General features: G+C 43.2%; 1 protein-coding gene across 3 annotated transcripts in view; it reads right to left on the bottom strand.

Moving 5' to 3' along the window:
- Nucleotides 1–7370, bottom strand: part of LOC109953103 (aryl hydrocarbon receptor nuclear translocator 2-like) — a 67022-nt gene extending 59652 nt beyond the window's left edge. The window contains exons 1-2 of one of the 3 annotated variants that reach the window (XM_020588502.1): nt 7187–7370; nt 1187–1298 (exon numbers count right to left, since the gene is read on the bottom strand). In XM_020588502.1, the coding sequence (XP_020444158.1) occupies nt 1187–1298; nt 7187–7217 (143 nt within the window). In that variant the 5' untranslated portion in view covers nt 7218–7370. The remainder of the gene's footprint in view (nt 1–1186; nt 1299–7186) is intronic. The other 2 variants (XM_020588499.1, XM_020588501.1) reach the window with 2 other exon arrangements.
- Nucleotides 7371–10948: the final 3578 nt, after the last annotated feature.

Below are 10948 nucleotides of genomic sequence, written 5' to 3' on the forward strand. Positions count from 1 at the left end.
AAATGGGTGAAATCGTGCACACTACAGCGACAGGGTGAAATCGTGCACACTACAGCGACAGGCTGAAGGCGCTTTCCCAAACCGTTCTCTTCTCATGCACTGATTCTAATGGAGTACTACCACTCCTTGCTCAGAACAGAATTAATTAGAAACAAAAAGAGATCTGAACTTCCAAAGTATGTGACTCTTGTGTATGTGTCTTGCCTCAATCTCCTGTTTCTAAATCTTATGCTCACATTGCCACAAGAAGTGTTTTTTTTTATATTTGGCAACATATAGTGATTTCTGAATCTTTTTATAAACCAACAGGAAGCCAACCTGAAGTAAATGCCCCACTTTGAATCAGCCAGTCTGTAGAACAAAAGAAACTTTTTGTAGCAAAGTCAAAAGCAAGTTTTATTTAAGCAAACAAAAGAAATAAACATGAGTGTACCAAAGACTTTGTGATTGCAACAGTTTTCTGGGAGATGTGGTGGATTATCTAACAGAAGGGGTGCTAATATTTTTGGCCAGACCTACAGCACTGCCAGAGTCCAGTGCCAGCCAAGAAGAAGAATAAATGACAAGAGCACGAGACCAGACAAGAGTAAACATGGGACTGGCTTTTACTCACTGACGAGAGCTAAAAAAATAACACTGTCAGGGTTACTAAACTGTTAATAGCTACTGTCCTGACATTAACATGAAAACATCTCTGATAACATTATTTAAGAAATACTTCAACATAACCCCATCTCACAGGGAATTTTCCAGATGTAAAAAATCATCAACCTCAGGCACCCAAATAAATGCACCTAACAAACCCATCTCAGCCAGCTTGTAATAAATTGTACTGCCCAATTATGTGCAATATGTATCATGTCACCAACAATGTTCAAACACCTGGCAAACAATCTGAAAATTCCACCAGTATTTTAGTAAAACTAAAAAACTGTCATTCTTATTTGTTATTGCTTTTGTTATGAGTGTTCATCTCTGCTGTCACAATAAATAAAATATTAGAGTCAAATTTGTATAAAACCCTGTAGCCTACCTAATGTAACAGGTGACCCAAACAAATTTTCATCTGCTTCTGGGAACTGTTGCATATTATTTTCAATTTCACACTGCTATAAAAATATTTTGAACCCTTACAGCAGAAAACATCTGTAGTGGGTAAAAGCAGGCCTGCAGTAAAGGTACTCACCCTCCCGATCTTCTCTTTCCCCCACGACCTGGCACAGCTCCCCCCATCCTCACCTGGCCGACACCAACTGCTCCTGGCATTGCTACAGTCCCAGGCAACTCATTACTCATCTCTGGAAGATACAACAGCAACAGTAAACCAGCAGAGGGTTAGCATAGGTACCCATCACAGAGGACTAACGTGAAATGTTCAGTCTTTCCCATTTGTAGAATTATTACAAATATTATGAACATTTGTGGAGTTCTGGTTCACTCAGAATGCGTTAGAAAAAGGGATCACAAAAGGCAGACTTTATATCACCAGTGACAATCAGGGAATCAGAATCCTTTCAAATCCACCTAGCAAAGATTAAATGGGTTTTTCAAACCAGGATTCGTCACTTCAAAGAGCAGGCCATGGAGGCGCTCTCGCTAGCTAAACTCAAAAACAGTGGCTGCCAGACTGAAGAGGTGGCTTTTGTACAGAGAGAGTGGCACAAAGAAAGAGCACAGCTAGGGTTAACACCGGTTTGGCTTTTTGACATGGAGAGAGATAAACTAAGCCAAATGACTCAAATCTCATTCAGATGTGGTGCTCTTCTCTCTGGATCCATTAGCATCTAAAGCCAACAAGTTTTTGGTAACATTGGCAACCTAAGCATGGTCATTATTTTACTTTTGTATTGAATTTATATGATTTTAATTTCAGAGTAATTTGCCTTTGTCATTGAGCACCTTCCAGCAAACACTGCATTTTGCAGCTGTTCCACTGATTTCTGAGATACTACACCAGCCAACCATATTTATTAATAATGATGTTTTGTTTTACAAGAGCGTTGTTGAGTTATCACAGGTCTGTAGCCCATACTGGCATTCAAAGTGTCATACTTTTTCACCGTTATGTTTGTGGTGCCCTGGCAGTGGCGTTGCATCAGCAATGCGGTGTTTTTAGCCCTGCATTACGCTTATAAAATTCAACCTGCATGTTTTTCCTTTCTGCCACCAGGTGTAGCAAAGCGTGCTATGCTATTTATGGATGCACACACAGCAAAGTAGGCTTCTCCCATATTCCTTACCATACAGACACAGCACCAGTTAAATATTTAGCCTATAATCTGCTACACTGAGTGTCACATATCTAATCACATCCAGTCACAAAGAAAACTAATGACACTGTTGGCAATTTCCTGATGTTCTGCATAAATTGGTCATGAAATGTGATCTGATCTTCACTACAGTCACAATTATCAACACACAATATTTCTAAGCTGATAAAACACAAACAATCATGATCTTTCATTTATGCTCTTTTTATTTTGAATGGGTAGCTACAGTGAAGATATGGTTTAGCACCATGAGCTAACACTCAATAGCTGGAACTTGGGAAGGCAACATGAAAATCAAAGGACTAATCACCCTCCAAGATCAACTGGTCTTGGCAAAAATACTACCTCTCCTTGTGGTATTTTGGAGGGTCAGCTTCCAGGACTGCACCTTTTACACAGAGGGGGAGAACTTACAGAAAATTCCTGCATTGAAAGGGCAGTGTTAAAGGGGGTTTAGTAGATAAGGTGAAAATCCCTGCATTTCTTGAAATGCATTTCATGCAGTGTCTTACTGATATGCAGCTAGTCAATCAGAAGCCAAGCTTTTACTCAGTCACATACAGTACACATCTTCAGACAGCCAGAGGCTAAAAAGCCCTGAAGTCAAACGCATTAATTAGCATGCTGGGAGACCACGGGGAATGTTGCGTACGTTCTCCTTCTCAATCAGCGCTCTCCCTCAGACAAGGTTATTTCTGCTCTCCCGCTTCCCGTCATCCTTTCTTTCTTCTCTCCAGATTTCTTTTGCCAATACACCAAACACCAAACTTATCAAATAGTTTCAGCACTTTTACTATTCAAAAAGGACAATTTACAAGCCATAGGAAAATAAACACAAACACACAGTACACAATCATGTATTCAGAGTCCTTTCTTATGAGTTAAAAAGTATAACCAACTAAGTACAAACTAACACAACTGGATATAAAATTAGAAGGGTGTCACCAGAAGGATGTCTGTACTGTATATTTAAACATCTCTTCCAACATTAAATGATACATGGACTACACTTGTATAGCACTTTTCTACCTTAACTGACAAAAGTGCTTTACAATTTTTTTCACACACAGATTGATGGCAGCGAGCTGCAACAGCTCTGCCTCTTTTGTGTTTATTTTCGTGTTTCCATGGGCTTCAGTGTTTGTTTGTTTTTTGCTATGTCTCTTTTCCGTAAACGCTTGTGAAGTTGGGCTACCAGGGATACAACTTTTATTGCGTTTGCATCGTATTTTGTACTTTTTTACGAGTCTGCCTCGGGGGGACCCTTGTGTCGTGGCCCCGACTGTTTGCTCTGCTTGGCAACAGGCCTCGGGGGGACCCTTGTGTCGCGGCCCCGACTGTTTGCTCTGCTTGCCAACAGTCAGTTTCCTTGTTGAGAGTTGCTGGGGATTCCTAAGGGGATGCTATGAGAGGGGCGAGTCTGCAGAACTGGAGCAAAGCACTGGGAGAGGAACTGAAGTGAGGTGCTGGGGGACAAGATGGACAAGCTGGCCGCGCTGGCGGAGCTGCAGCGGGTGTACAGGAGGAGAGGTCCTGTACACGCTTCAGCGGGACTCCAGGATCTGTGGTCCATGGTGACGGTTCTTCGCTGATCCCTGGGCCTGCTGAGTGTAGGCGCATGGTGTCTCAGCGGACACAGCACCCGCAGGCCCTAATCCTCATCTCGGGGACCTCAACCATGCCATGCCTCCCTCCCCCTCTCTGCCACCTACACAAAGAACAATAAAACTCTGGACCATACCATATGCTAATGCTAGGAAGGCATACATTTCTGCCCCTCCCCCTCTGACCACAGACTGCCCTGTTTGTGATTTGAGTGAGAGCAATATCTGTTCCTGACTTTCTCTGAAATGCTTGTACTGTCTTGTTTTTTGGGTATTCTTGATTTGTTTTTTAAGACGCGCTGCACGGAGCGGCAGCGGGTTCCAGTAGCTCTGTAGTCTTTTGTGTTTTTTTCTTTCCATGCTTTCTGAATTTGTCTATCAAGATCGGTGTGTGGTATCTGTTCTTATGGTGTCTTGTTGCTTCCTCTCTGTTGTTTTTGTCCCTTACTGCTGCTGGAACACTGGAATTTCCCCACTGTGGGATCAATAAAGTTCTACCCTACCCTACCCAGCTGCAATGCAAGTCAATGGCCTGGCCCCCGGGAACAACACTGGGCTCAGTGTCTTGCCCAAGGTCATTTCAACACAAGGAGCAGAGGAGCCAGGAATCAAACTGCCAACGCTGCAATTAATGGACAACCATACAACTCTTAATGCTACTTACTGTATATCAGCCAGTTCTAGCTTGGCACAGATACACTGGTATTGGCACATGTTGGCCAACAATAACTGACTGCAGAAAAGCCAAAGACATATTTTGGGTTCATTCAAAAACTGTCTCTCCATTAAATGAAACTGGAGAAATAATAATAAAACTGTGTTAGACGTCAAAACATTTTTCTTGTTTTTCTTTTTCCTCAATTTTTGATAAGTGTACAACAGTTTTATACAAATTCCTTTTTGTAATTTAAATAAGAATGCATAAACCAGAGCTTTGCCTAAAGAAAGATATAATGGGAAACTGACAACTGGAACTGCAAGTAACAATTAACTGAGGAATTTTTATTGTTAATCTGTTGGACTTTTTTATTAATCAAATGACTGTTTAGAAAAATGGCAAAAAAAGAAAAATGCCCTTCACAGTTTCCATGAGCCCGAGGAGCTGTGTTGAAATGTCTGGTTTTGCCCAACCAATAGTTTCCTGTGATACAGAATAGAGAGCAAATTCTCACCACTGACACACTGGAATCAGAGAAAGTTTGCCATTTTGGTATGCTAAATGATTTGAATAATTGAGTATCTGTAACACTGTGGATTGACAAACTGATTAATGGAAAAACCATTTCAGCACACACAAAAAGCTAGAATTTCAATCAGTAAGTATCTAATCAAAGAATTAACAAGACTAAGAACCTGACCAAGCATTTTCCTGTAGCTTTGAGTACTTCTAGTTTTTTTACTACAGTATGAGCTATATATTGCATGACCCTGAAATAACTTCTGCCATCTCTCAACACAGAGCCCCCATTAGATCATTCCAACTGTCATGTTTCACATGCTCTTACAACAACTAGGTGTAGGTGAAGGCCAGCTGGAGCTAATCCTGCAGTGTTCCAGCATTCCCACACCCCTGGGTGCCTGAGGACAACACACCTGACCATACCACCATGCCTGGGAAACAGTAAGGCTGATCACAGATTAGCATGCGAACTTGCAGCGACAGCATTTGAGTGGGTGGTAACATTACAAGCCTAACATTCGGGGATGATCACCGCCTTCCATACAAGACATAAGATTCTCATCTGCAATGAAAAAACATATTTTCTTTAAGAAGAACACCAGAGAGGGTTTTGTTTTCTTTTCGTATGCTTCTGCTTCTCACAGTGCTCTTCTATTATGACAGGGTTGGTTTCACATCTGTTCATTGTTCATTCTAACAACACCTCCTCTCAATACTCTGCATGCAGCCAGAGTGCTAATAACCAGCCAATTTTTTATTTATATTCCCTTTTCATTTACATTGCCAATGAAGTGACACAGAGCCTAAGCTATAATTGACCTGTTTTGATATAGAAGAAGCCCCGGCCCTCTGTCCTCTACACAAGAGTGATGACTTTGCCAGTCTTTCCCAGTTTGGACAGCTCCTTTTGGTGTCATTTTCTTTTAACCAAATCCTAGGTCCTATTTGGAGAGGCAAGAAGTAAAAGTTGCAAGATGGAATCATTTATGCCTTTATTTTTATCAAATATTGGTGAATAATAATAACAGCTTTAAGGCATGTTAAGAGACTACAGTATACTTTGTACAGTTAAACATAATTTAAATTAAGAGATTACACTGTATAATGTGGAGACAAGAAAAATGGACGAGATCCTGTCAGGGTATGTACATTTAAACTGTACAAACCTGTTTCACAAACACGCTAACTAATTCCACTTCAGCATTAGGAGACACCTTTAGCAATTTATATTTTAATTCTTTACCCGGAAATGTAGCTTTCCTGTAGAGCTTCACATGATTTATTACACTTTAAGATCGAATTCTAGTAAATCCATAAACACCTGAACCAGCTAGGACCACGTATTTAATCTCAGTGACTGACACAATCCCTCCCTTCCTTCTTTCCTTCCTTCCCTCCGGGGTGAAGGACTGGGGAAGTTTACACATTATTCAGTGTGTTACTTGGTGTCACTGGGACCAGATGCTGCAGAATGACTTTAAAGGAGCTAGGAAATGCTACGCCTATGTGGACTTCGGTTTGCCCCCGAACCAGAAGGGCCATGAAGTCAGCAGTGGAGGGTTTTAACGACTTTGCGGTTTCGCTCTGTCCGTGAAAGCGGAACGTTAACAGCATAACAAGGCAACAAATCTACACCCTTCATACATGTAAGAATCAACAGGCGAGCAGCACAGAAATACACATACAGCCTAAGTGACGCTGTCTGTCCGCCTTTATTTTATGACAAGAAGCATTTGTCTAAAACGTCCCGATATGAAGGGCAATGCTGCAGGGCAACGATATGCAAAATAACCTTTTGTATGGGAAGAAAGCAAAGGGTCCGCGAAACGAATGTAGCCATAACGGGAACAAAGCCTCCACACCAAAGCACCATAAATAACAGTACATATAACTACAACAACAACAGGGCGTTGTGACATCTGGCCACGCTGGTTCGAAACCGGTGAAGAATACCCTCCTTGTGAGCGGCCGTTCAGTGGGGGAAGGGGATGTATGCTGGGGCCAGGCTTCAGCGGCCTGTCGGTGTTTTGCCACAGCCCGCGACTAAACAACACCTAGTTTGGTTTTTCCATTCTAGACAGCACCGGTAAACATCCCTTTCCGTGTACACAGACAGCCTAGTACCGACTTACCAGACGGGTTAACCGCGGCGGGAGTTGCCATGCTTCCTCAGCAGAGAAAAACAACAAAACAGCAGCGATGGAGATGACGCACAATAGGACTACAGAGCTCCCGTGAGAGGCTGTCCAAGCTCCGCGGGACTGGCGCTGGGTCTCGGTCCAACCGCCTCACATCCGTTAACACGAAGGAAAATGATCGGGATTTTTAAAAATCAGCAAAAGTCCGTTTCTTTATAGAACATATATATATATAGTGTATGTTAACGAAAAAAATCTCTTTGAACATACTTAATAAAAATGCAAGCTGTCTGAATGGTAGCACCGCGAGATTTTAGGGTTGCTTGAATAAATTAAGACGCTGTCCATATCTCATAAGATGTCACCCTAAAACTGATAAGTCTACCTGTAGATAAAAATCTGGTACAATATGCGTTAACAAATGTGTAAATCATTTACTGCCACTTTCTATACGCTAGTCACAGTTTATAAGTTGTGATGTATTCATTTCAGATGAAAGGCATTTCTATATAAATTAAGTAAAGTGTTAGTAGTATTATATTCAGCTTTAACAATACTCCAATAAGTAATGAATTTAGGTAATTTGGGAGAGCATAACAGCACAGCATTGTACTTCTGCCTTGAAAAGTGTTAAGGCAAAATTTTTGGTGCTGAGACCTCCAAGCACATGACCAAAGTCACATAACATTATTCCTGTGAGATCACATGGATGGGTGTGGTCAGCATCAAAAAGGAAGTTGACTCCAAAAAGCAAGAGGTATGAGAAATGACTTCAGTTTGTATGCTTCAGTTTGATTTTAATGTAAGGGTGTAAAATTTTACTAAAAGGGGACATCCCTGAAAAAATCAGCGTGAAGTGTTGGATGAGTCCAGAGATAATTATCTATTTGTCATTTACATGCATAAAGTAAAAAAAAACTAAGATGATACTTTTTTTATGATTTTAAATGTTTGAGTGTATATTTACAAAATGAAAGATATAACTTGTAATCTAGTAGACCCATTTGTTCGTTAACCCTCCTGTTATGTTGCGGGTCAAATTGACCCACGAACATAACTGCTTTAAATGAGACAAATATTTGATATGAAGAAATGAACATAACAGGAGGGAACCCTCCTGTTATGTTCATTTCTCAGGTGATGCCTGCTCAGCAGTTATGTTCATGGGTCAATTTAACCTGCAACATAACAGGAGGGTTAAATATCCATGCTGAGCATACCTGCAATTCATGGTTGTATTTTGTGATAGTAAGAGTATCTTCAGTCTGAGTACATTCTTATTCATAAAGTTTTCATGAATTTGAAAGTGGGTGTCACTGAGTGTTAAAGTTTTCTTAGAATGTCTAAAACCCTTTCACAACATTCAGAGGAGTAAAACCAGAGAAAATGTCACTCTGTATTGTAACATTTCCCTTAAATGTCAAATGCCCAGTAAGCCCTGCAACCTACTATTGTCACTCTGTGCTGTTTGCAGTTGGACCTGCTACACCTCTACCTGACAGACTCTTACCTCCTGCTCGCTTTTTGGTGTCTCAACTCTTGTCATTCTGCTCAGTGCTAGTTGCCTCCAGCCCCAGCGACAGCTCAGCTACCCGTTACTTCCACATCACAACCTGAATTGTCTCCAAACCGGTGACAGCTCAGCTAACCCGTTTGTTCCTTGTCGCTGCCTGGGTTGCCCCTGACCTGTGACTGCCCAGCTTACCTGCTTTTCTCTTGAAACTGAGTGAGTCTCCTCTAGCCCTGTGTCAGATATTCACCTGTTGGTTCCGCGTGTGTGGTCTCCAGCCCGGTGTCAGCTCTACTCACCTGTTGGTTCCTCATCTCTGCGTGTGTGGTCTCCAGCCTGGTGTCAGCTCAACTCTCCTGTTGGTTCCTCGTTGCTGACTGTGGGGTCTCCAGTCCAGCATCAGCACTTTTCACCTGCTGGTTCCACGTCACTGTACGAGCTGTTCCCAAACCAGTGTCACCTCAGCTCCCTGCCTAAGCCTCATTGGACCAAAATATACGCCTGCTGGCATATACTCAGTTCGCTGGTCTCTTTCTACATCACTCCTGAGTTCCTGCCTGCCTGGCCACAACCTCAGCACTGCCAGGCGTCCTCCTACTTCACCTTCCTGCTATTAGCCTACTCAGTGTGGTCCAGCTCAATCTTCATGTTCCAGCTCGTTCTGTGACTGTCCTTGACTAGAACCCTGCAACCCATATCCTGTTCCAGGCTGTTCCCTCCTACTGTCTACCTTTGAGCCCTGAAGTGAGACCTTCTGGTCCTCTGAGCTCAATCCCCACATCTCTTCTCCACCCAGAAATCTACTGCTACCCACCTTTGTTCACCATTGCTTTACAGAGAACCAGTTACCCGTCGGACCTAGTGTCCACGCTCAGACTCCATATTGCCCAAACACTGTTCTGCCTCCGCTCCAATCCAGCAGTGGCCATTGGTCCACCAAGTATTCATCCTGTCTCAGCCTAGATGTAGGAACATTATTTCAGGAGATGCTCCTAGGGGATGTACAAGGTTGGAGCACTTGTTGTTCATTACAGTACAAAGTTAGTGATCTCATGAGTGGCAGCAGAATGGTGCATGTGCTAACTTTTCAGAATCAGAATCAGCTTTATTGGCCAGGTGTGTTGGACACACAAGGAATTTGACTCTAGTACAGCGGCTCTCAATGTGTATGTACATGTGTTATGTTCGCTCGCACACGGAGTGAGTGAGGAAAAAGATGGACCCAGGTAGCTGACTTCAGTGCAAGCAGTGAGTAATTTATTTACAGTGTCGGTAATGATGAACAAACAAGTTAGTGAGGGTATAATATGAAACCGAGTGTCGATCAGCAACAATACAGGAAGTGGGATGAGATGGATGGAGTGGGCCAAGCTGCGTAGCAGGGTCACTCCTAAGCTGGCCGGTGGGCAATGGAGGTTACTGTGGGGATAAAAGGAGAAGAGTTTGTACATACAGTTACTGGTGACTGTGCATCGACCTGACTGGTGGAGGCTGGAAGGGTTGAGTGGAGCCAAGGTCCGGAGGTAGTAGTCCATGGAGGGAAACGAGGAGAATTCTGGTTGTGGAGAGGCAAGGCAGAGTACTGGGTGAAACTCAGCGGGAGCTCGAACAAACATATAGAGAAATCAAACATGGGAGGCGACTGGTAGAACAACATGTGGGCCTGAAAACGAAAATGAACCGGCAAGGGACAGACAGGAGAGCAGGGTATAAATAGGGCAGGACTAAACAGGTGCAGCTGGTGACAATCAAGAGGTGTGGAGCAGGTGTGGTAATCAGGGGTCGAGGATGTGAAACAAAAGTGAGGGAGGTTAGAGCGGTAAGTACAGCCGGGCAAACCTGACAGGACCCCCCCCAAGGATGGATCCACCGGTGGTGGATGAGATCCGCCCTGAGTACCTTAAGTATCTGGATGTTGTTGGGCTGTCTTGGTTGACACGCCTCTGCAATGTCGCATGGCGTTCGGGGACAGTGCCTCTGGACTGGCAGACCGGGGTGGTGGTCCCTCTTTATAAGAAGGGGGACCGGAGGGTGTGTTCCAACTATAGGGGGATCACACTCCTCAGCCTCCTCGGGAAAGTCTAACCCAGGGTACTGGAGAGGAGAATTCAACCGATAGTCGAACCTCAGATTCAGGAAGAACAATGCGGTTTTCGTCCTGGCCACAGAACACTGGACCAGGTCTATACCCTCTTCAGGGTGGTGGAGGGTTCATGGGAGTTTGCCCAACCAGTCCACATGTGTTT

The sequence above is a fragment of the Monopterus albus genome, unplaced genomic scaffold (genome assembly GCF_001952655.1).
Source record: "Monopterus albus unplaced genomic scaffold, M_albus_1.0 scaffold545.1, whole genome shotgun sequence".
NCBI classification, from domain to species: domain Eukaryota; kingdom Metazoa; phylum Chordata; class Actinopteri; order Synbranchiformes; family Synbranchidae; genus Monopterus; species Monopterus albus.